A 27,062-nucleotide genomic window follows, 5' to 3' on the forward strand; every position below is an offset into this window, starting at 1 on the left:
AGCAGGTTAACTTCTAAATAAGTATTGCCCATGATGATTTATGCTTTGTTTATAACATAGCTGTGTTTAAGTCCACTGTCATCACGGAGCTAAAGGCAGTGAATTCCACTACAGTGGTGGGTTATTTACCTGGACTGCCAGGGGGAGCATGTGGATGATGTTGGTAGGCCGACCCTTAAGTTAACGTCGCCCTGTTTCACTTAACAAAAAGTCTACAGGATTTTTCCATTGGATTTTGGATTATTGCATTAAAAATAAGATTGTGACGAACAAAAGTTTATGATACTTATTACATCATCACAAATCAACACCACTTTTAGGATTTTTGAAGCGTAACTACAATCTCCAGAAGTAAAAAGCTAACGTTAGACTGTAAATGGACTACAGTACCCACTAGCTTCCACCCGATTTGTCTTGTACGGCGTGTTGACGTTTGTACTCTCACACATAGAAGCTTAAAAATTCACAGTGTGGTGTTACTGAAATATTTTATGTCCTACAAGAAAATTGCTTAAGCCTTCGTTAACCTCATTTCAAGCATCTAACCATCCATCTAAAAAACAAAAAACATTTGAGACAAGGGAACTCATTCCTGCAGCACAAATACACTTGAAGCAAGCATTACAATAAATGTACCAAATCTTACTTCCAACTTTCTCTCAGTCAGCCATTTTGTTAAGCGTACATTTTAGTGTGCACTGCTGTATGCAACTGTTGACGAAGCTGCAGGAGCCTCAAACAATGTGGCAGCACATAGAAGTGCCTCATGAAAATAAAGAATCCATTTCAAGAAAAATATACATTTCTTTGTTGTGATGTCTGTGAAAGTTACTGTCAGCAAATTGCACAAGTGTACTGACGAAATGTACCTGTGTGTGTGTGTGTGTGTGGGTGTGTGTTCTTCTGTAACTTATGCCTACATTAACAACCTTATTCACACGGAAGTTTACTTGAAACGTATTTTCCCACTGTCTTGTTTCTTATTTATCTGCTCTGCAGTGATGTGTATTACCTTATAATACCAGTAACTTAAATGAAAGAGCTTTGGCTCCATTTCACCAAGGGCCAGCGTTGACAGAGCAGAAACAACAGACTGTTTCCAAGGAATAAATCACAGCTACAGCTACTATCCAGAGTGATTGAGGGCGTGACGGTACTTGCCTAAAGTTGTATGTGGCTAGTAGTCTGTGTTTGTGTTAGTTGAGTCAGAAGACACACCCTGTATTTGGACTTCAGTCAGTGTGTCTGCCAAGAATGGAGAAAAACATAAAGTGTGTGTTCAGCTGACCTTCAGGCTACTATTTCTTAATACACAGGTGTCGATCAGCAGCACTCCAGCAGCAGAGTTACCACACAGCCTGGCAAAGCTTAAACCCTGCCTGCAGGGCATAGACTTTGTCTCGGGAGGTAGGAGTGGTGTTGTCTGTGTGACAATGTTTCACCCTCCCTGAAATGTGCTTCCTGGATGGAAAAGACCACCAAGAATTGTTTAAACAGAGTCATTATAAATAAATACCTTAATTGTATAGATCAATAATGCATCCTGGCTTAATGAAATTGTTGTTCTTTGTTGAGACATGCTTGTTTTCAATGGGTTAACTCATTTGCAAGAGTGTCTTTTGCTCTGTTGAGAGAGTGATGATGAAGACTGAGAGGTTACCAGTTTCTTCAACCAGGTCAAAGCAATAAAAAAAACTGTAACATGTTGACCTGATGGCTCTAGATGAAAAGTTGGAGGATCTCCAAAGTCAGGATACAACCTCTGGGACCCTGAATGTACATGATTTTGTTAGCCTGCACATTAACAAGTAACACATCAACCAAGAAATTGTGTTTTTTCCTTAGAGGTCACAAAAGTGTTTTATTACACCTAGTTTGGTCTTTGTTTAAGTTTTATTGTGGCTCCTTGGTGTCTTTGTGTTGACTACTGTATGTGTCTATGTCTGCCTGCGTGTCTTTATGTGTGTGTGTGTGTGTGTGTGTGTGAGAGAGAGAGAGAGAGAGAGAGAGAGAGAGAGTGTGTGCGTGTGTGTGTGTGTGTGTGTGTGTGTGTGTGTGTGTGTGTGTGTGTGTGTGTGTGGGTTGATTCATGAAGTGAAGGGAGTGGTGCTGGAGGGTGTGACTCTGACACACACTGTATCATACCGTCCAGGTGAGACAGTGTTTATAAGGCAGCAGCTTGGCAGGAACACATAGTTTAATAGAGCAGATAACAGAGCTGATAACTAGAATACCGACCGCCAGGTGAGTCCTACATCAGGAAATACAGTCAGCTATGATTGTTTCTGCATGCTGATAGTTTTCTGTTTTGTTATCTGTTCCAGACTTTCCATAGGACGAACGCAACATGAGAATACTTTTACTTGTAGCTGGTAAGATTTTATTCCTTTTTTCTTTTGCGTTCATATTTGAATATTTTCTGAAGTGTCCTCTTCCTGTTTCAAGTTTGTCCTGTGACTTTCACCTTAAGCTTTCCGGACCAGTCATATATCGGAGGGAGTATGTAGGTTTTCTATCCAGCATAACACTGCAGCAGCTGATTACACTGATCTATCCATTTTCTAGCAGAGATGAGGAACTCACCTGAACAGAGCTGCTGTAGTGATTGGTTGGAATGAAAACCTGCATACTCTCTATTCATGATGGTACATGTTCAAAGGGTTGTTAACTTTAAAGGGATTTCATTCATCTGGTTCTGCTTCAAGGATGACAAGGATGGTACTTTAGGGAAAATACTGAACACTTATCAAAATGAACAGTTTGTTAGTTTCAGTCTTCATATCATTATTATCTACTATATAGATGCATAGAAAATGCTAAACACTCTGTATAATCCTTAAGAAAGCTTCCTTTTGGGGTCAGTAAATGCTAAGGCTTTAGGCAGAAATAAGAAACCTTGCAGCACCATTTAAGGCATCAATCTAGATGGTTTGGTTTAGGCAGATGATTAAATAAAATATGCATGCTCACATTAAGGTTACAGATTACCAACCGGTCAAGACAGATGGCCGTCCTCCACAGAGCTTGGTCTGTTCCTGCCTGTTAAAGGGAAGGTTTTCATCACCACTCTGCACAAGATTGCTGGATTAATACTATAACTATTGTTATTATTATTATTATTATTATTATTATTATTATTATTATTATTATTATTATTATTATTATTATTATTTTGAGTGTTGTCTTGACTTACTCTATATGTTAAGTGTCTTGAGATAACTTTTGTTATATTACACTATGAATAAAATTGGATTCAACTAAATAGATGGTTTAGTAAACATTTCGAGTGATTAAGGTGAGCATAATAATCTGGGACCGACATGAGTTCTGATTTCATCTGTATTGAGTAGTAAAGCTCATACAATAAGTACATTTTGACAATAGCTGCGTCGTTATGTTTAACGCATTAATTAATTCACATTATTGTGTGATCCAGTGCAGTGCCTGTTCGGAACAGGCTGATTGTTCCCGGTATTGCTGCTTGAAGCGTTCTCGAGAACCACTGATTTGATTGATTTTAACACTTGTCATTGAATTCCCTTGGGTCCTCAGCGATACACATGCCAAGTGAGAAGTGGAGTAGATGAATGCTTCTTGAGATATGTGATGGACAGTCACACATAGATACCCAGACAGATTCCTTCCTTTATAGTTAGGTGATGATGCTACAGTGCCATCTATTGACCAAATTGCATCAAATTTGTCATGGCTACGTAGACATATTATCTACACATATCAAACAAATATTATTGTAATAGCACATTAATCAATGAGGAGATATTCATTGTTTTGTAATATAAGCCCTGCCCACAGCATTTGAGCAAACTTTGAGGGACAGCTTATGCAAAATTGTCCCTTTTTCCGGCTTGGTCCAGAGATGTTCTGTACCACATTTGGTGATGATTACTCAAAATATGTAGGAGTAATGAGATAGTAGCAGATTTGGACGAAATTGATCAGGACCCAAATGGAGGTGGCTGGTTTCTGAGAACTATGGTCAAGAAAATGACACGCTGAAACATAAAGTTTGTTGTTATAGTGCCATCACCTGGCCAGATTCCACCAAAAATGATTAAAAGCACATCATTGAGTCCCCAGCAATACCCCTGCTAAGTGTAAAGCAGATTGGATGAAGGAATTCTCAAGATATGCAAATTACAGACACACGGACAGAGATTCTTTTAGTTAGATATATGGAGTTTGCAGGAGTGAAAAATGACTACAGATGAAAGGGGCTTTATTGCCTAAGTAGCAATAAATTGGACTATGAACATTTGCAAAGGTGATATTGCACATGTTCTAAAGTGGCATTGGTTCACTGTTAATTGTTTTGTTAATTTCACATCAGGGAGAATGTCTGCACACTGTGGTTCAAGTGCTGTGTGCTGGAAAAATTATAGTTACATTTTGCTTCTCAATTCCATCATCATAGCAGTGGTACTTCTTTGCTTGTCTTGGACTGTGCTTGTCACGACGAATGTCAGTGTTGTGAACCGGGATATTGATGTTTTTGATAACTGATATATACATGCATATACATAGTTACAACACATTGTAATATTTTATTTCTGTTGTGCTGCCTTCCTCCTTGCAGCCATAGCTGCGATATCACAGGCCCAGACTGACTGCTCTCGGGGGGCTTGTTACCCACCAAGCAATGACCTGCTCCTAGGCAGGGCTCACCAACTCCATGCCTCATCAACCTGCGGCCTCACAGGCTCAGAGGTCTACTGCACCCCATATGAACAGGTAGGAGCGCGGTTCTGTGGTTAAAGGACATTTTATCTCTGCACATCCCAGATGTTTTGAGACAGGCCTCAAACTATGTTAGTATCAACATCTAAAAATCCATGTGATCAAATCTTAGTAAATTATCTTGATCAACAGAGACTTTGAAAAAAATGTTGGAAAAAGACAAACCTGAAAAAGCAGAAGCATATACAGTACAGCAGCAGTTCTAACATATTGATACTGGCTTTACCAGACCAGAGTACATGCTACATCAACCAGCTGTGTTCACCCAGGTCATGCATGGGTCTCTACGTGCAGTTTGCATTGCCAGGAGGAGGTCATGGTGACAGACAGGATGGAGGCTGTCTTGGTTTTGGCCAGACTGCCTGCTGTCCATTTGTGAAACAGTCTGATTTCCATACCAGATTATCATGTTGCAACTGTACTCTTTGACCAATGTCTGAAAAAATAGTCACCAGCACATGTGCTGGCTCAGCACAAACCTCCAATTACTGGATTCAAATGCTGATTTTGAAATAAGAGGGAGAGCAGAGGACATAAAGTGAGCGAGAGTCAAGCCTGTAACGTTGCAATTTGCTCATACATATTAACTTTTGTATTTAATCAGGTATCAGGCGAAGCTTGTTTTTAGCAAATTCACTTTTGTTGCCTTATCTTAACCATCACGGTTATGTTCTGGTCGCTGTTTAAAAGGGCTGAATAGAATGTCATATTTCTTAGATAATCAAACAAATCTGCGTCTGTCATATTTTGTAAGATATCATATGAACCCGTTGATGAGAACACGTATACATGAATAAGTTCCAGCACCTCCAAATAATTACTTAATACGTAACTTCAGTAAAAGTTACCACATGTATGGACATTTGTTAGCACTACTCTGCTGTAACATGGAACATTTCATCTGGTAAAAAAAGTTGTATTCCTACGTTCAGTGATTTTCCTTATGATCTTCACTAAGGTAACCTAAACCTAAGTATTCCAAATCCAGCACAGAAACAGGCAGGATAATGTTTGTGTTGATGTTACATAACCTTCCTACCATACAGTATATGTGCGCTGCGCTGACTCTGCCTCAGGGAATAGATAGCTGTGTTAGGCGTTGACTCTCTCTGATTGATCACGCTTTCTTTACCTTTCCTTTTTTTCTTTTTGAATACCTGAGCCACACCTTGTGTAGACAGGAAGGGACAAGAACACTCAAGCTGTACCTCAGAATTGACACATGCATGACTACCAAGACAGACCAACAATGGTAATGATGAAAGCCCTTACAGTCATCACAGAAAACTAGTGGCATCTTGCTGGTTATGTGTCATCACACTGCTGCAAATATCAGATTAACTATTGTAACAAATAATTAAAGGTTGAATATGTAGAATCTTTATTAAAAGCTGTATTTAAAAAATTTTTTATACATCCACAGGGCGTTTTGAGGGATACAGAATGAAAGTATTGCTTTTCCATAAAAAAAATATATTCAGTCTGAATTAATATTTTAAAACATTATTGATGGATTTCCATTGTAGCAGCCAATAGCGTTGGGCATTGTGGGTTGCCAGGTTTGTCTGTTGTTGTTACAGAAACAAGAATCATTTAGAGTTGAGAGCTAGTTAATGGATTCCACACCACTCAAAGGAAGACTTCCAGTTGAAGACAAGTGTCAAATAAATTGATTAGTCCAAATTATGCGTTACCCTGAATGATTCATCACTGACATGGAGCAGGCTGATCACTGACACACTCACAACGAACGTGACAACCCGACTGCTGGAATTACTTTTCGTTGTTGCCATTACAATCTTGAGACACTAGCCGTAAGTTCAAACGTAAGACTCTAGCCGATACAGTGTAGGGTTGATTGGTTTAGTGGCCTAGAATTACCATGGCCATGAATAATTTGTCAGTAATGTAGAACGTTTGAAAATGTTGATAATATGGCAATACATGTATAAAAGAGCTAACTGTTTCCACATATCCTGGAAAACCTGGGATGTTGTATTGTAAGTTCCTATTGATGTAGGAATAAAATTGTTTGGTACTCTTTAGAATTTATGTTTCTAATACTTCAGAGCAGTGGACCAGGTTGAGTTGTAGCTACTGCTGTAAAAATCTGGTGGAGTGGGACATCATCTCTGAGACTCATTAAGTTACCCATTATACAACAAATGCTGTAAACTAAGAATGCATTCAAAAATAAAAGTGTTAATAGTTTATTTTCATCAATAATCAACATGCAGTGACTGAACAGAAGAGAAATCTAAATCAAATCATTATATGGTGTGACCACCCTTTACCTTCAGCACAGCATCAATTCTTCTTGGTTCACTCACACAGTTTTTGAAGGAACTCGGCTCGTAGGTTGTTCCAAACATCCTGGAGAACAAACCCCAGATCTTCTGTGGATGTAGACTTCCTCAAATCCTTCTGTCTCTTCATGGAATCCCAGACAGACTGGATGATGTTGAGATCAGGGCTCTGTGGGGGCCATACCATCACTTCATCAGGACTTCTTCTTCTTCTTTACGCTGAAGATATTTCTTAATGACATTGGCTGTATGTCGTTATCCTGCTGCAGAATACATTGGGGGCCAATCACACGCCTCCCTGATGGTGTTGCATGATGGAAGTATCTGCCTGTATTTCTCAGCATTGAGGACCCCATCAATCCTGACCAAATCTCCAACTCTATTTGCAGAAATGCAGCTCCAAACTTACAAGGAAGCTCCACCATGCTTCACTGTTTATTGAGTGTCTGCAGACTATTCTTATTGTTCCACTCTCCAGCCCTTTGGTGAACAAACTGCCTCCTACTACAGCCAAATATTTCAACTTTGGACTTCTGTGCTAGTCACAGATTATCTATAACTAACACCATGTTCGAACATAAGGATGCTCATAAGTGTACGTGGTACCAGAGCACCCTAGGCCAAAGGTCGATGATCGATTTTGTGATCGTATCATCTGATCTGAGGCCGTATGTTTTGGACACTTGGGTGAAAAGAGGGGCAGAGCTGTCAACTGATCACCATCTGGTGATGAGTTTGATCAGAGGATGGGGGAAGATTCTGGACAGACCAGGTAAACCCAAACGAGTAGTGCGGGTGAACTGGGAACGTCTGGAGGAGGACCCTGTCCGAGAGATCTTCAACTCACACCTCTGGCGGAGCTTTTCTGGCATCCCTGTGGAGGTTGGGGGCATTGAACCGGAGTGGGCAATGTTCAAAGCTTCCATTGCTGAAGCTGCAGCGGTGAGCTGTGGCCTCAAGGTCTTAGGTGCCTCAAGGGGCGGTAACCCTCGAACACCGTGGTGGACACCAGTGGTCAGGAAAGCTGTCCGACTGAAGAAGGAGGCCTTCCGGGATATGCTTTCCCAGAAGACTCCGGAGGCAGTTGCAAGGTACCGATAGGCCAGAAGGGCTGCAGCCTCTGCTGTGTCAGAGGCAAAGCAGCGGGTGTGGGAGGAGTTCGGAGAAGCCATGGAGAAGGACTTTCGGGCGGCACCAAGGTGCTTCTGGAAAACCATCTCAGGAGGGGGAAACGGGGAACCGTCCAAGCTGTTTACAGTAAAGACGGGACGCTGGTGACCTCAGCCGATGAGGTAATCGGGCGGTGGAAGGAGCACTTTGAGGAACTCCTTAATCCGACTAACAAGTCCTCTTTTGTAGAGGCAGAGCTGGAGGCTGATGGGGAATCATTGTCGATATCCAAGGTGGAAGTCACTGAGGTAGTCAAACAACTCCACAGTGGCAAAGCCCCAGGGGTTGATGAGATTCGTCCAGAAATGCTGAAAGCTTTGGGTTGGGAGGGGCTGTCTTGGTTGACACGCCTCTTCAACATTGCGTGGAAGTCTGGGACAGTGCCAAGGGAGTGGCAGACTGGGGTGGCCGTTCCTCTTTTTAAAAAGGGGGACCAGAGGGTGTGTGCCAATTACAGGGGTATCACATTACTCAGCCTCCCTGGTAAAGTCTACTCAAAGGTGCTGGAAAGGAGGGTTCGTCCTATAGTCGAACCTCAGATTGAAGAGGAACAATGTGGATTCCGTCCTGGACGTGGAACAACGGACGAGCTCTTCATTCTCGCAAGGATCCTTGAGGGGGCCTGGGAGTATGCTCATCCAGTCTACATGTGTTTTGTGGATCTGGAGAAGGCATATGACCGGGTTCCTCGGGAGATACTGTGAGAGGTGCTGCAGGATTATGGGGTGAGGGGGTCACTTCTGTGGGCCATCCAATCTCTGTACACCCAAAGCGAGAGCTGTGTCCGGATCCTCTGCAGTAGGACGGATTCGTTTCCGCTGGGGGTTGGCCTCCGCCAGGGGTGCGCTTTGTCACCAATCCTGTTTGTGATTTTCATGGACAGGATATCAAGGTGTAGTCGTGGTGGGGAGGGGTTGCAGTTCGGTGGGCTGAGGATCTCGTCTCTGCTTTTCGCAGATGATGTGGTCCTGATGGCATCGTCGGTCAGTGACCTTCAGCACTCACTGGATCGGTTCGCAGCCGAGTGTGAAGCGGCTGGGATGAGGATCAGCATCTCTAAATCTGAGGCCATGGCTCTCAGCAGGAAACCGGTGGATTGCTTACTCCAGGTTGGGAATGAGTCCTTACCCCAAGTGAAGGAGTTCAAGTACCTCGGGATCATGTTCACGAGTGAGGGGACGATGGAGCGTGAGTTTGGCCGGAGAATCGGAGCAGCGGGGGCGGTGTTGCAGTCGCTCTACCGCACCGTTGTGACGAAAAGAGAGCTGAGCGGGAAGGCAAAGCTCTCGATCTACCGGTCAATCTTCGTTCCTACCCTCACCTATGGTCATGAAAGCTGGGTCATGACCGAAAGAACGAGGTCGCGGGTACAAGCGGCCGAAATGGGTTTTCTCAGGAGGCTGGCTGGAGTCTCCCTTAGAGATAGGGTGAGAAGTTCAGCCATCCGTGAGGAACTCGGTTTAGAGCCGCTGCTCCTTAGCGTTGAAAGGAGCCAGTTGAGGTGGTTTGGGCGTCTAGTAAGGATGCCCCCTGGGCGCCTCCCTAGGGATGTGTTACAGGCACGTCCAGCTGGGAGGAGGCCTCGGGGAAGACCCAGGACTAGGTGGAGAGATTATATCTCCACACTGGCCTGGGAACGCCTCGGGATCCCCCAGTTAGAGCTGGTTAATGTGGCCCGGGAAAGGGAAGTTTGGGGTCCCCTGCTAAAGCTGCTGCCCCCGCGACCCGACCCCGGATAAGCGGATGAAGATGAGATGAGATGAGATGATGGACTCATCAATCCAGAGACCCTGCTGCCATTTTTCTGTACCCCAGTTCCTATGTTTTCGGGCATAGTTGAGTCGTTTGGCCTTGTTTCCATGAAGAGCACTTCTGTCCAGACTCCTCAGGACAGTAGATGGGTGGAGCTGGGTCCTACTGGTTTCTGTCCAGACTCCCCAGGACAGTAGATGGGTGGAGCTGGGTCCCACTGGTTTCTGTCCAGACTCCTCAGGACAGTAGATGGGTGGACCTGGGTCCCACTGGTTTCTGTCCAGACTCCTCAGGACAGTAGATGAGTGGACCTGGGTCCCACTGGTTTCTGCCCAGACTCTTCAGGACAGTAGATGAGTGGACCTGGGTCCCACTGGTTTCTGCCCAGACTCCTCAGGACAGTGGATGAGTGGACCTGGGTCCATGCAAAATGTGAAGATATGCATTGCTGCATATCTTCACATTTTGTAGGGAAATAAGCTTGATGTGTCTTTCATCTGCTGTAGTTTCCTTGGCCGATCACTGCATCTAGGATCCTCAATGATGCCCGTTTCTTTGTTCTTCTTCCAAAAAGATTGACCAGCACATCTTGGGACCTTGCTGATGCAGTAGAACTTCCTTGTGTCTTGTTGCTGTGCTCAGTCTTGCCATGGTGTATGACCTGTGACATGAAACTGTTGTACACAACCTCACCTTGGCTGCAGAGTTGGCTGTTCCTCACCCAGTTTGGAGCGTCCTGAACAGCTGTTTCTGTTTCATCTAATGACTGTTTCAACCTACATGTGAAATTGATGATAAGCATCTGTTTGGTATAACTGTTTAATCCTACATCTGACTATATCTATCTATCTATATATATATATAGATAGATAGGTATAGATAGATAGATGTAGGTATAGATAGATAGATGTAGATATAGATATATCTATAACCTGATCTTTCTTGGTGACAAAACAGACACAGATTTAGTTTAACTCATTTAACTCATTTTATGATAATGTCCACCATAAACTTTATACCATACCTAAGAATCACATAAAGTTGATGCAACAGTCAGCTGGCAACGACTAAATGCAAACAGTGTGTGTTTGCACGCTATTTGAGGTGACACTGCAGTGCCAAAAGCCACAAACCTTGGAGGGAAAAAATCTTCCACGTTGAATAACTTTTAACCTACAAGTTAAGCAGAGGTAAAGATGACATTGACACACCCGAGTGTTTGAGAGTCCTTATCACTTGAGATTAGATAGGATTCACTATTTTGCCATGAGGAAAAAAAATATTTACACCCTTTGAATTAAATGCTCTTTAGTTGCAGTGAGCAAATTAGGTCAAATATTGCCAATACAGTGAAAAAATGACAGTTATCATGTATTATGTTATGTAGCTGAAGTAAGTGCAGGACTCATTGAAGCTGATATTTATCAGTGGAGGAGGGTGAACTGAATCTCAGAGTTATCTGCTGGGCTGTATCTGACTGATCTGTTGATGAAGAGAGAAGTTGAGAATTCCAAGATCATTTCTTTAACCCCCCCAAACCATTTATACAGAGCAAAATGTATTAGCAATACACATTCCTCCACACTGTTTGTTTGTCTCAGCTTGGGCTAGGGTTAGGCAATATGGCATAATTTTCTACTCTGATATGTAATTTCAAATCTAGATAACACTATAAATCATGATATCGCATGTTTTCTCATAATTCTATGAAACAATCTAAAAGAAGATGGCTACACGGTGGTGTAGTCGTTAGCACTGTTGCCTCACAGCGAGAAGGTTCCTGGTTCGCATCCCGGCCTGGGCCTTTCTGTGTGGAGTTTGCATGTTCTCCCCGTGTCTGCGTGGGTTTTCTCCAGGTATTCGGTTTCCTCCCACAATCCAAAGACATACACGTGTTAGGTTAATTGATCACTCTAAAAAAAAAAATTGCCCCGTAGGTGTGAATGGTTGTCTGTCTCTGTTCGTCTCTATGTGCCCTGCGATAGACTGGGGTCCTGCCAGGGTGTACCCCGCCTCATGCCCGATGTCAGCTGGGATTGGCTCCAGCCCCCCCGACCCCGGGATAAGCGTTTGAAGATGAATGAATGAATCTATATGAAGATGATGTATAATATCTATACAACAGACATTTTATATCATCATAAAGCCCACCCCTAGCTTGGTTTTAGAGTGCAATGCTAAATCGTTGAGGGAGGAGGAGTAACTCTTTAATGTCAGTGTGTTTGAGGAATGAGGGAACATGTACACAAAAAAATCTACAAATGTTTAAAAGGAAGGTGGGAAACAATTTCATTCTTAAACATTCACATTCATGTGTTACAGGGCTTTTGCAGTTTTATCCAAGACCTGACCTCTGCCTTGCTCTCAGTTACCTCTGTGGAAACAAATCTCAGCCATTAATATTGTGAATTTGTGTCCTCGTGTGTGTGAGTGAGTTGAGACACGTAGCTGGAGGGGACAACATTAACAAGGCCTTTCTATTGTAATATTCAGCGATCCAGAGAGAACTTTCCCCCACAGGGAAAGCAGCCATGGTCTGTGTGCCAGAGTGGCAGCCAAGAAAGAGGGGGAGCTGCTAAATATTGACTGAAGCACTTATTCAAGTCCACGTGTGTGTTCATGTTTTTATATCCATAAAGTTTTTCTTTGTTTGCACATGTACGTGTAGACTCACAGTGGGTAGACACTAGATCACCTAAAATGTTTGGTATATTAATGATAATTATTATTTAAAGCAATATTAGACATCTACAATTATTGACTGGAATTGTGTTGTTGTTTTCTCGGTGTTCACAACTCAGGTTCTACAGGTATCACAAAATTGTTCTTGTTAAACGAGGGGAACACAGTGCTCCTTCCTCATCTGTTACTGGGGTAAAGGTCCCTGCCAAATTGTTAAACAGGTGAATCTATAAGCCTAATGATAAACATCATTAGGCTTACTATCTGAGGCATATTGATTTTCTGGGACCTACTCAGTGACACTGCTTGTCTAACTGGCATACAGTAGCAGGGAGGAAAAAAGGCTAATTTTGATGCTGGTCTCCGGTCCACAGGTCACGGGACAAACACCTGACACTCACACTGACACAATTCCACTGGAAAGTCAGTTGTTACTGATTTCTCTGTTTGTTTTTTGTTTCTTAGAGGAGGATGAAGTGTTGTCCATGTGACTCCAGGAACCCAAATGGTCAGCTGGCCCACACTATCAAGGATGCACTGTCCACTTCTGGACCAAATAGATGGTGGCAGTCCAGGAAAGGTGGGCAAAGAAAGAAAGAACTAAGCAAAATGGTATTTTTCCAAGTATAACTAGATTCATAGCCACTTATTTACAGTATATATCCAAGCTCTTATTGTGTCCTCAAAAATGATTTAAACTAGGGATGCACTAATTTATCAGCTGATAAATTGCCTTGTGTCTGCAACTGGTCTATCAGCAAATAAGATGATACTCACAGACTGCAGTCGCCTTGCTTATCTGCTGTGTTGCTTCTATTTTGACCTGAAGCAGTTATTTTTCCCAAAAATTGTGTGTTTCATGTAAACCAACAATAGATTAAATGTTGTTTGTGCTCCTTAAAAGATAGCATAATAATGGATAGATATAGATAGATAATTGACTTTATTAATTCCTGGAGGGAAATTAAATCATATTGGCTGCTCAATACATTAAAGTACAATAAAATACAAAAACAACAGGTACACAAAGCAAGGTGAACAAGACATACAGTAAGGGGCTCAGGAGGATTGCAGTTCACTTATTTTTCATAATGATGATTCCTTTGGTCCCCCAAAAAATGGGAATAAATAATGAAAACAAAATAAACAACTAAAAAAAAATGGCTATTGGTCAAATTGTTATTTTAAACATTGATATCGTGTTGGCCCATAATCGGTGCATCTCTACTTTATATAAACCAAAGCTAAGTCTTTTTTTGTGTAAACATGTATCTGAAATACTGTTGTGCTTGTCCGTCCTTTCCTGAAGAGGTGAATCCGGTCGCTATCCAGCTGGACCTCAACAACCTGTTCATGCTTGACAACCTGGTGCTCAACTTCAAGGTATGAGACAGCTAGATAACATCAGCACCATTAATCTGTCCACTGTTATTGGTTCTGTTCAACAATTGATCAATGAATCCACTTTAAAAACTATTGTATTTTATCCTTATTTCCTGGTTTATGAAATTCATGTCAATACAAATATGGTGCATTTGTGTTTTTATTCTACAGGGTCCCCGTCCCGGTGCCTTTGTTATAGAGAGGACTCTAGATAACGGCAGGGTGTGGCAGCCGGCTCTTTACTTGGCTACAGACTGTCAAAAATCTTTTCCTGGCATCCCCACAACAACACCTCTCACCCTGGATGCAACATACTGCTACACATTGCCCCCTACTGGATCAAGCCCATACCAAGACCACACAGTACGGACAAACAACCTGCTGTCAGAAAAACACTCCTTTACCTTGTCTTCAGTCAAGGCTAACTAATATTATAAAAAAAAATCATATTATAAAATAATATTTGCAGGACAAACATTATCACTAACACTGTTTTATTATTATTATTATTATTATTATTATTATTATTATTATTATTATTATTATTATTATTATTATTATTATTATTATTATTATAGCTTGGAAAGGCTCTGTCAAACAAATTAAGTTTAAGCTGATCTGCTGATCCACTTAAAATATATGTATCCAGGTATTTTTAGGTGAAAATAATTTTTTTTAATTTTTTAAAAATATAACCTTAGCTTTATTTTTGCAGTTTTGTCCATTTAAAAAGTTTAAATAATTTACATGTAATTCACGATGAATATAATGTTAATACCTATTTGATGTTTGGTTTAAAATGTCCAGTTTTGGAAGAAAGGACCTCATGGTATGTCTTTCTCTGTTCGGGCATAGTATAGCTAAGGATACACAAGTAAGACACATGACAGTTTGATCCTTTCAAAGTTGTCTCAGTGGAAATGCATTAACAAAGAGAGTTTGTAAAACATGGCTTACAGTGATAATATTTATAATAATGTGTACATTTCTTTCCCCCAGATCCAATTCAGTCCTTTGCGTCAGTATGCTTATGTCCCAGCTCCCAAATTCAAAAAAATTGAAGGTAAGTCTCTGTCCGTCATAAATGACTGCAGCCAGTTAAAGGTTGTGGCCCACTGACTGACAGCTGCTCCTCCACAGATGTGTCTCCCTTAACGGGGCTGAGAGTGAGGATGACAGAGCTGGGAGATGTGCCGCGTCTACCAGGTAGGGCTCTCAGTAGGTTTTACGCCTTGAAGGAGATGAAGGTGATAGGCAGCTGTATGTGCCATGGACACGCCAACCGATGCCTGCCAGAAGTCTACAGCAACCCACAGTCTGAAAGCCTACAGGTGTGTATGCAGGTGTGAAGGTTTTGGTAGACACATGTTTTAGCTGTTTCCTCCTTTTTCCAGTTTATTTCCTAAGCTAGGCTGTGTTTAGCCTGGGCCTAGTGTCTCAGTACTGGATGCTCAGATATGAGACTTTATGATATTTATCTGTTTTTTTTTGGAGTTTTGGTAACACAAGCAGGAGGACTTTCCAAACTTTGGAAAGTGTCAGTTTAATTTGCACTTGACAGAAAAATCCATTTGACACAGTTGTGTCAGCTGGTTTCCCTCTTACCAGAGTTTTCTTAAGGTGATTTGTTAATCTCATCCAATATCGTGTATCATATTAAAACATATTTGTGAGATGCTTTGAACTCACATCTCATTTCATTCCATCTTTGTGCAAACAGACATTTTAATGGTACCGGCTATAATAGAGATTTTTCACTTAGTAATGGGATACCCATGTCTCTGGTATCAGTCAGCCTGAGTAAATCAGCTGACTTTTGACTACACATCTCTTCATGAACTTTCTTTCTGTGTATCTTTATAGGTGAATCCTCGATGTGATTGCCAGCATAACACAGTAGGTGTGAACTGTGAGCACTGTGCTGATCTCTACCATGATCTGCCCTGGAGACCTGCAGAGGAGGGCAACACATATACCTGCAAACGTAAAACTTCACACATACCTCTTACACGTCTGTCTAAACAAGGCTAACCAGTATGATAATGTCATGGCACACCACGGACTGTAGAAAAACATGGAGATCTGTCAGCCGAAATATCTCATTAAAGCAATAATGTTTCTGAAACTTGCCACCGAGACCCACATTACAAGAAGTGGAAGTAAATGTTGAAACCTTAATATCTTTTTTTTGTTTGTTCTATTGTTCTCTTATATTATCTGCCGTATTGTCAGTATGAGTAACATAAGTGGTCTACCAGTTTTTATGAGACAGCTGTGCACACAATGAAATATACAAATAAGTCACAAATCCCAGATGTTTTGGAGGCTCCATCATGTCAGAGCTGGACAATAGTGAAGGCCTAAACTAACCAACAATGCGGACAAACTGATCTATTAACCCATTATGTTTCAGGTTGTCCATTTTTCAAAGGTCAAAGGGCAATCACATACAGTTGCATTTCAATAGCAATTCATAAAACTTAATTTGGACATCACTTGATTTGGGCCATAACTCAAGAATACTTATGCTAATTCTGACAACATTTCACACAAATGTCTGACAGGATAAAATGATGTAATGATGACATAATGTATCCAAAAAGTCAAAGGTCTACTTTGTACACTTTACCTTTATCAAATTCCTTTAAAGTCTTCACTACATTTATTTTCTAAGTCTGATGGAGGCAAACAGCCAAGGTGGGAATTATATTCTTTATAAAGTTTTTGTATGTTAAGTGGGACTGCACTTTAAAAAACATTTATGTATTTACTTTAATCATTAACCCAAAGTAAATATTCTATACTTACCTCTTGGCTTCTCCTCAGGCTGTGAGTGTAACAACCACGCCCAGCGCTGTCGTTTTGACCAGGAAGTGTACGAGACCAGTGGTCAGAGGAGTGGAGGTGTGTGTGAGGGTTGTTTGCACCACACCACAGGGCCAAAGTGTGACCAGTGTGCCCCAGGCTACCAGCCAAACCCTCGCAGCCAAATGGACCATCCTGATGCATGCATACGTGAGTGGTTAATTTATAAAGTGGTGAATTTTAAGTTATGTCTACACAAGTGCAACACATCAGGAATATGATGTTGGCATTCTAGTTGTGCAAATTTTTATGACCCAGTGTTTGATGAGTGTTTGCATTGCTGCCAGGCTGTATCTGCAGTGCTGAAGGGACAGTGAATGAGGGCCGGTGTGACGACAGCACAGGCTCCTGTCAGTGCAAAGTGAATGTTGAAGGTCCCCGCTGTGACCGTTGTAAGAGAGGCTACTACGACCTGAGCGCCTCCAACCCTCTGGGCTGCTCCAGTGAGTAATCTACTCCTTCTTATCACACTTTTTAGCACCAAGCTTTGCTTTTTTCAGTGAGAACTAAACTATTACAGCTCAGTTTTATCAGGGAAATGATTAAAGGTTGAATATATAGAATGAGCAGAACACCACCATCTAGTGTCTCAAGATTGTAGTGGCAACAACAAAAAGTCGGGTTGTCACGTTCGTTGTGAGTGTGTCAGTGATCAGCCTGCTCCATGTCAGTGATGAATCATTCGGGGTAACGCATAATTTGGACTAATCAATTCATTTGACAACAGTATATAACGTTAGCCAGTCTTCAACTGGAAGTCTTTCTTTGAGTGGTGTGGAATCCATTAACTAGCTCTCAACTCTAAATGATTCTTGTTTCAGTAACAACAACAGACAAACCTGGCAACCCACAATGCCCAACGCTATTGGCTGCTACAATGGAAACCCATGAATAATTTTTAAAAATATTAATTCAGACTGAATATATTTTTTTTATGAAAAAAGCAATACTTTCATTCTGTATCCCTTAAAACGCCCCGTGGGTGTGTGTATATATATATATATATATATATATATATATATATATATATATTTTTTTTTAAATACAGCTTTTAATAAAGATTCTACATATTCAACCTTTAAATATATAAACACACCTAATCCCCGGGGCATGTAGGTCACTGATCCATACTGGTGTGGAGTCTAACTGTGATGTTGCTCCTGCTATCCAGAGTGCTCCTGCTCTCCAGATGGCTCCCTGTCAGATGCTTGTGATCCGCTGACCGGCCAATGTCCCTGTCGTCCACACTTCCATGGCCTGACCTGTGAAATGTGTTCAAGAGGCTACTGGAAACTGGCCCTGTCAGGACACTGCAAACCCTGCAGCTGTGACCCCACCAGGTCCTACAGTGATGCTTGTGACCAGGTAACACCTAAAACTGTTTTGCTTTCAATGCCTTTTTATTTGAGAGTACAGCTGAAGATTGATAGGAAATAAGGGCGAGACAGAGAGAGGGGCGACATGCAGCAAAGGGCCATGGGTCCACTCTGTGTCCCAGTATAAGCAATACTAGAATGTAATGTGTGTCCAGTAAGAATGGATTCAAACTCCCTGTGCTTCTGCTGCTGCTGTAAATCTTCCTCCTTAGAGGCTGCAGATGTTGTGTGGCTGCATCATCAGAGAATAAGTGGAAAGATTTGTAGCCAGAATTTGTATCCATTTCGTTTTCGTTCTCATCTGTGTTTTCATTTTCCAGGTGACAGGTCAGTGTCAGTGCAGACCAGGCTTTGGAGGCCAAACATGCACCGAGTGCCCAGACAACACATATGGAGACCCTCTCATAGGCTGCCGATGTGAGTCAGCTCTCTCTCATAACTCCTTTTATTGTTGAGAACCATTTGTTGGATTTGTGGGATGTAATAATGCTGCATTCCAAAGCATTGGGACATGGGAGTTTACAAGCTTCGACTTCAAAGCGTTCCACACAATTGAAGTTGAATGTAAACAGAAAACATGGATGTACGCCATCAAATACATTAATAAACATATTGTCCAGCACTGGGTAACATTGGTTGACATTAGAGCGGTATTCTAGCTCATCTGGAGCCGTATATGTAAAAGCTCTGCATATGGATATGAAATGTAACTGGGTACAATATTACAAAGTACCTTCAGTTTTGAAGCACGGCGATGCTGTGACACTAGAGATTTTGATTTTTATTTCATCAAAATGAAACATTAATGTGTATAGAACAAATATACTGTAAAAGTAAATTATAAAAGTCTGCAAACTAATAATATATGTATATGTATATACTGTATATATATTCTATATATTCATGCTAAGAGATTATAACGGCACATTTTCACGCCAGAATATTCAAAATTCAAAAGTTAAATTGCCGTGTCTAATCTAACACTACACGCATGGAAGTAAAGTTTATAGCCTATTCTTTGAAGTTTCATTTGACGACTTGTGTCTCCACGGGCGCCGCTATTGTTCTGTGTAGGTTGATCTCCCCGAGTTCACAAGTAGGAGGTTCCACTTTGACAAGCATTCCAGTGCCGACCAAACTTTGCCTGGTTGGAGGTACGAAAGTTCCGTCCTCCCACGGCACTGGAACGCAGCATAATTCAACCAATAGTCATATGTAGATTGATCTATGGTTAGCAGTTATTACTTTAGACATATTTTTCTGGCGTTGGCTCACAGAGGGTTATTTCAGTAAGTCTGTGTTTTGCTTCTTCTTTTCTTTCAAAATAATAACAGTGTGAACTCCAAAAGTAAAACATTGTATTTGTCAACATATGTCATAATAATACACTCATACATATTCTACATACATATTTCAATTCTACAATTCTATAACTTCATACTAACTGTTTATGACTGAGGTACTGCTGCAGCAGTGGTGAATCTTGATTCTAGGCTTCTACTTAATGCTCAAATGAGTATTTATTGTTGTCTGATCTTCTCATCTCTCCCTTCCCAGCGTGTCGGTGTGATGCTGAAGGAACAGAGATGTGCGACAAGCAGGCAGGAGCCTGTTTGTGTCGGCCGGGTGTCACCGGAACTCAGTGTGACACGTGCAGTCGAGGACACTGTGACGCCTTCCCTGGCTGCGAGGCATGTCCCTCCTGCTTCTTCACCCTGGACGCGCAGAGACAGAACCTCAGCTTAACTCTGGAGAGACTCTCCATCAGGGTCCCTTCTCGTCCCGGAGGTGATGGTGATTTTGGAAACTTTGGACCTCGCATCCGTGTCCTGGAGAACAGCCTGAACCTGATCCAGGACACCCTCACCCTTCCACCGAGTATTGCCAAAAAGGTTTATGATGCTCTGTCCCAACTGGACAAGCTCAGGTGAGGGACTGCTGAGTTAACACAGATGGAGTGTGTTTGGCAATCAAAACACAGCTCTTAAATGTTTTCTGATGTTCATGAAAGTCATTTTTTCTCCCTATTTTAAGTCTTAAGTAAAATATTGTTTTCATGTCTTTGTCTCACAGGGACCAGATGGACCAACTTAATAATGACCTTTCACCTCTGGAAAGAACTCCTGGATTGAACTCAGAGCTGGACAAACTGCAGGCTCTGCTGGACAGCCTAACTGTAGTGTACAATGCCAAGAAAGATGCAAAGGACAACTCCGTCAATCAAAACAATGCAGGTCAGAAACAAGGACAGTCAGTATAATTTTCCACTATAATTAGAATATTTTCACCGCTTTACCTTGCTCTCAGACAGCCCTGTTTAAGTTTACATGTTTATGCTCTTGTCAAAGCGACTCATTTTACCTTGTAAAACCCGCAAGTTGCTGGTCTATGCTGCCCCAAATGGTTAGTTTTTTTGTTAGTTTTGTTAGTTCTTAACCCTTATGCCAAAGACACAATAACACAAACATACTGTGTTCGAGGCAGCAGTAGACCAGCAACTCCTGTGTCCAGACAGGTAAAATGACTGCTTTTGTCAAAGGAGTCTGGTAGCTTTAAGGAGCACATACAACGGCTTCAGTTCCGTCTAAACATTAACAGGACTGTCTGATAGCAAGGTAAAGCTGGGAAAATATATTAAATATGAAGTGTCCAAAGTTATTTACACCCACATGATATTTGGTTCAACATGTCCAGTTTTGTGGAGAAAACCCTTTTTTTTGCATGAGATCACTCTTTAGCTATAAAACATCTGAATGAGAACCGATGTTTTCTGTTCCTTTCTTTGTCATCTTCACTATAAAAGATTCCCGGAGATTTTCTCATTTTGGCCAAGAGGATCTCACAAGTTATCTAGGGACTTGTAGATGCTGTACTTTTTGTAATAAACCTTTTTATATACTACAAGAACGGTGTCGGCCGACTTTCCTACATACATCTTTATCATCATCTGCATCAAGATACCACAAATATAACATAAACTTAAACTGAAATGGATTACTTTAGGTCTGTTTAGCTGCTGCCCCCATCCACAGCAGCTGCCGTGTCAGTACTCCTGTCTGCGTTCTGACTGTCAGCTACTGACTATGGAGAAGAATCTCATACAACCACACTTCAAAAACGCAGAGCTAACTCTTTAACATAAATGTCTGACTGAACCATTTCACCATGTTTCCAAAAACACATTATGATATGGTGAGATAACAACATATACTCACGTTGAGTTTTTCTGTCTCATTCAGGAGCATTTTCTGCCATCAAAAACGCCTATGATAAGTCTACAGATGCAGCTGAGAAAGTGGACGCCAGCAAAGACCCACTGAAGGAGTCAGCTGATGTCAGAGAAGAGACGAAGGACCTTCAAAATAAAGTACAGCCACCTAACACCAGAGACCTGGACAAACTGAACCAGAACATGGCCTCCCGACCTGACCTCACTCCCGTTGCCAAACAGGTAACTACTATCAACATGATGCCGGGACGTTTGATTCAGCAGGGAGCAAAGTCATGGGTTTTCAAAATCTAATTTTCTAGGCCTGAAAAGTCGTGTCTAGAAAATGTTGTTTGTTTAATAAAATGAACTGTTACAGTAATCCTCTGTGGATAACCTTACATATAATGTATGCAGAATTTATTTCCTGTAGCAATTGACATAATGTTGCTCTATTATACGTATAAGATTTCTTTAGTTGATTAGTCATTTTTTTTGCTTTTTTTCATATTGAATGACTTGTTTCCAAGAAAGTTATGAGCATCTCTGTTAAACACAAGATTTAAACAGATCTGAGTTTTAGTCAACTAAGAATTTAGTTGAAACATATAGAAACAAGTAGAAATGTGAAGCTGAAACATTTTCATCTTGAATCAGCATGTCTTTACTTTCCAATGTGTGCCATCTTCAGCAAATTCGTTTAATTTCATGCATCAGATGCACACAAAGATGTCCATTTACATCTGTGTGTGCATCTGTCCCCCTTCTCTTTAGAAAAAGAGAAAAAGTGGCACCAGAGGAGAAACCATTGAGGCATAAGCACAAAAAGGGTTATCCAAAAAGTTTATTATAATCTGTTCTGCAGTGAAAGGCTTTATCTGAGAAACATAAATAAACGTAGTACATTTCATGGGGACACAAGAGGAAAGCTCAATATGTTCAGAAGTTGTTAAGATATTATATTGAGGTACACTTTCAACTGATTCAGAATTGTATTAACCCCTGATATGTAATGGCTAATTTGTCAACCATAGTTCCCGTGTTTCCTCTTTAAAACTCCATATATCTGTCTATTTTTTCAGGTATGTGGCAGTGTTCGCTCAGAGCCCTGCACCCCTCTCCAGTGTGTCGGTGCAGAGTTGTGTCCACCAGACGGAAGCCCACCTTGTAAAAAGGGTGAAAACTGTGTGGGAGCCCTGCCTTTGAGCAAGAAGGCTGACACTGATGCTAAGGATGTGAAAGACCGACTGGACAAGCTCACTGGGAAGATCACAGAAGCTGCAGAAAAGGTGCAAACACCAATGTGACTCTGTGACAACTGCTTTTATATCTAATAATATTATACATCATTCTCACATTATCAACACAGTATACAGTTTGAAAAGCATTATTTAAAGCGTAATTCCGGCGTAATCAAATAAGCCATCAAGACAATTTTTTTCATGTATGAGCGATTAATGGAGAAATCCGGGACAGTCGCTAACAGTTGAACGTGGCTAACATCGTTTAGCTCGGGGCAGTACAGTGGAGGCATTAAAACAACTTTTTTAACCACTAATACTGCTGAAAATAACACAAAACCTCTGCAGTAGCATGAAAACACAGCACCAACAATATTGTTAGTGAACCCAGAGTTTATTAAGAGAATGTTTTTAAAGACTTACCTACTGGCCCCTTCACCAGCTCCTCTCATAGTAATGCCCATTCAAGTGGATTACCAAAGTCAATCCCAGAGGAAGGAGCACATTGGTTTATTCCAGAAAAACACGTAAACGTTGTGGTTTGTGGCAGTTTGGTGAAATATAAGTTAATAATAGATGGTAAAAGGTTTGGAAAAATCCCAGACAGCAAATTTCCTGCAGCACCGAAGCGTCACAGGCGTGTGTTGCCAGACGTTGCACAGCATATGTGAGAGTAGGCACGGGTAAAGCCGACTAGTCTGCAACTTGAAGTGAAGAGAGACAGAATGGTTTGTGTTTGTATCTTTGCCTTCACCATATTGCCCCAAGCTAATCACTGTTAGCCACGTCTGGCTGTTAGCGACTCCCCGGAAAATCTCCATTCATACATGACAAAAATTGTCTCCATGGCTAATTTGATGACTGAATTTTCTGAAAAAAGACCCTTGGATGATTTTACACCGGAATTATATTTAAAGGTAACTTCATTGTATCACAGCTCCAGGAAACACAGGAGACAACAAATCAGGTGAGACAGTCAGCGGAGAAGCTGTCCAATAAGATGAAGCAGGCCAGACACGAGCTAGAAGACGATTTGAAAGAGACCCGTGATGTTGTGAAAGAGCTCAAGGATTTCTTGTCAGGTAAAGATTGTAGATGGACGATATATAGAGGAAAAAGGTGCTCTTGCTCTCAGTAATGTCTGATTTTGAATGGATTCATTAAAAAGGGATGCCTCGGTTGTTCCTTTGCTATTTTCCCTTCATCTTTTCTTGTTCTTGTCTGCACAGATCCATCCTCCAACCTGACCCACATCCAGGATGTGAGCGACTGGATCCTGAATACCAAACTGCCCCTCAGCTTGGCTGCTCTGAAGGGGAAGTTGAAGGAGCTGAAGGAACTGGCGGCCAATCTCCCAGACAGTACGGCCGTGTTGGACGAGGCGGAGCCGCAGCTGGACACAGCCAGGAAACTGCTGCAGGAAGCCCAGGATGCCAGGTGGGCCTGCGCACTGAATTGTCCTTTATTTCATGCAAGATGGGCAACAAATAAAAGCTGTTGTTGTTTGAACCTCTCAAACTGCATAAAATTGAAAATGGATATATAATTTACAAAAAAACGATGATATATGATACATTTGATATGTTGTCCTTGTGCTATTTTCAATGAAATATGGGGTTTAATGTTTTGTAAATCAGCACATTTTGTTTCTATTTACATTTTACACAGTGTCCCAACTCTTTTGAAAACGGGGTTGTTAATACAGACTAGAAAAATGACAATACAAAATATGTAAAAGTAAATATGTATAACAAACATGCACAATGTAACTGGTGAGTAATTAAGTTGTCAGAAATAATTGAACTTTATAAATGTACATTTTATAGCGCACTGTGCAGTCTGCAAAAATAATTATATAATCAGTGAACTTGTCAAACAACCGAAAATCAATGTTACCCGTCTCTACTTATATTCAGACTCCGGCCGCAGCTATCTCAGATAAAACTGTATGTACCCTCGTCTGAAGTCTGTTTGAAGTGCACACATTCCTTTTTGATAAATAGCAGTTTATGTGTGGACAAAAGGGTTATGCATGGTTTTTGTGCATACACAGGGGCTACGTATGTGGGCCCACGTCATAAGCTGTACCCAATAGAATGAACTGCAGGTGATCTGTGGGACATACTGTACAATAAGTTAACTAAGGCCATTATATTTTTTTTGATTAGGGCCCAGGGTTAAATGCTCCCCACCAGGAAACACCCTGGGGGGTTTAACACTAGCTCTACTCTGTGACTTAATATTCAAAATTCAATTTTATTGTTATTTAATTGAAATATTTAATCTGGAGCTGTTCTTACCGTTTTTATCAAGAATAGATCTTAAAGTGCTATGGTCTTTAGGAGGTCTACTCCAGCTTTCCTCTGAGTGCTCTGTTACTGTCACAATAATGATAAAGATCTTTCCTCTACTTGGTTCACAGGGATACGGCACTTGGAGTAAAGGCCGACGTGGACGGGGTCCTGACAGGCTTGGACTCGGTTGAGGACTCCCTCTCTGACTTGGAGGACAAACTGCAAAACAATTTTGATCTGAACAACCTGACGAAAAGCCTGACTAAGGTACGAGGCATGGATACATCAAACATTGATTCGACTGACAGATGCTTGTCAATCATTACTGAGATTTTGTGGTTCCCTTCATGCAGGCCAAAGAGCAGCTGATCCCAGCTGAGAAGGCTCTGGATGACATATCGAAGCTGATAAAGCCAATGAAGCCTCAGCAGGACATGCTCAAAGACCTGCTGCAGAATGGAGACCAGAAGGCTCAGGATGCAAAGGAAAATGCAGACAAAGCTAAAGATGAAGCAGCTGTTGCAGAAGAGGTGGGAGTCATGCTGTAGCTCTTCTACTTTGAAAACTGAACATTTACTTTTACAAGCGAACAGTTTAGAATTAGGACTCGGGATAATGGCTGGGACTATATCTATTCTAATGTCTTTAACTGCAATGTCTTAATGTACTATAAAGATTAAAAATAGTTATTATAAATGTCCTAGGAAAGGATTTTTTGAAACATGTGCAACCCTATTAAATTTACCTGTTAAAGGCAGAGAATTGAAATGTGTCTGTGTGTGTGTGTGTGTGTGTAGGACCTGTTGTCTCTGGACAAACAGCTGGATGTTCTTAAAGATAAGGCTGCAAGTGGGTCAGGTGGAGAGGCGGGGCCAGTGGGGGATCGCCTGGCTAAGCTGCAGCAGGATGCTGGAGCTCTGGCCAACACCACCGACACCATGCTGAAGGCTCTGGAAGGTAATAAAGCAAAACCACACCACCAAGTCTGTGGTTCAATCAACTTTTTTCTTTTTTTTTAAATTAAAGTTGTACTCCTTAAGATTTTCACCTAGTTAATTGCCTTTTAAGGTCTATCTATCAGAGTGAGTTAAAAATGGTGAACTTCAATCTTTTTTTCTTCTGATTCTGAATTGACAGTTATTCTGCCAAATATGTTAGAAGTAGGTTATTTTTGTCCTCAGATAGACCAACTATGGGTCTAAATTGCTTAATATGTGTCATGTGTAACTCCAATTATAGACGAAACATTAGTTGATAAAGGTCATCAAAATCATTGTGTCCTGTGAGGAGATGTCAGGGGATCTGCAGTGTATTTTATATTTTTTTGTATTCACCCCTGTACTGTAATCTGTTTCCAGGTAAAGCAGATTCACTCAGAGGGCTGCAGGACGAGATCCTTGATAAGTCAACAAAGCTTGAAGGACTCGATGTTAAGCTTAAGGACCTTTTGGCAAAACTTCAAAAGAAAGCCTATGACTTCAGGACCTGCTCAGGTTGAAAGTCTCCAAGCTGCCCTCTAAGCAGCATCATCTGCAACTCTTCAGACCATTCACACCTTCTACTGTCAGAAAAAACTGTCACTTTGGGGGACACTGCTACTCTTTTTTAGAGCACTCCACCTCAGTCAAAGAATTATGGGAAATGTAGGAAGTCATTATCTGGGGCTGAATGAGATGGTGGGGGGGGGGGTCCATTTACTGATTATAAATCTGTATTGTGTGTACATTTCTAAGTACCAATATTATCACGTTATCAGTATATATTAATATTTGGACAAAAACAGTGATGTTGTTTGTATTGAGTTTGTGCATTTTATGTAGAAAAAGACCACAGCTCTTGATTTTCTGAAAGCAAAGAGCCAACACTTTTATTGTTCAGTCAATACACTCCACTGTGAACACTGCGCCACAGTTTTTGTATTTTTTACAACTGACAAAAAAGGGTGATTGTTACATTATTTATTTTCTGTTTTGCATCTTTTTTTTGTGCACAAGTATTTCAATAAAAAGTCTGTTAATACTTTGATATAT

General features: G+C 41.2%; 1 protein-coding gene across 1 annotated transcript; it reads left to right on the forward strand.

Annotated features, from left to right (window-relative positions):
• The first annotated feature begins 2,149 nt into the window (after positions 1-2,149).
• lamb3 (laminin subunit beta 3) lies at positions 2,150-27,057 on the forward strand. Its single transcript, XM_083938887.1, has 23 exons — positions 2,150-2,244; positions 2,325-2,372; positions 4,595-4,749; positions 13,131-13,245; positions 13,975-14,048; positions 14,220-14,411; positions 15,048-15,111; positions 15,189-15,379; positions 15,912-16,032; positions 16,875-17,063; positions 17,201-17,356; positions 18,085-18,278; positions 18,610-18,706; positions 19,847-20,216; positions 20,363-20,523; positions 21,529-21,740; positions 22,580-22,786; positions 23,676-23,820; positions 23,968-24,175; positions 25,161-25,299; positions 25,386-25,562; positions 25,830-25,989; positions 26,391-27,057. The coding sequence occupies exons 2-23, from the start codon at positions 2,348-2,350 to the stop codon at positions 26,528-26,530; spliced, it is 3,492 nt and encodes a 1,163-aa protein (XP_083795013.1). The 5' UTR covers positions 2,150-2,244; positions 2,325-2,347; the 3' UTR covers positions 26,531-27,057.
• Positions 27,058-27,062: the final 5 nt, after the last annotated feature.

The sequence above is a fragment of the Echiichthys vipera genome (genome assembly GCF_963691815.1).
Source record: "Echiichthys vipera genome assembly, chromosome: X".
NCBI classification, from domain to species: Eukaryota; Metazoa; Chordata; class Actinopteri; order Perciformes; family Trachinidae; genus Echiichthys; species Echiichthys vipera.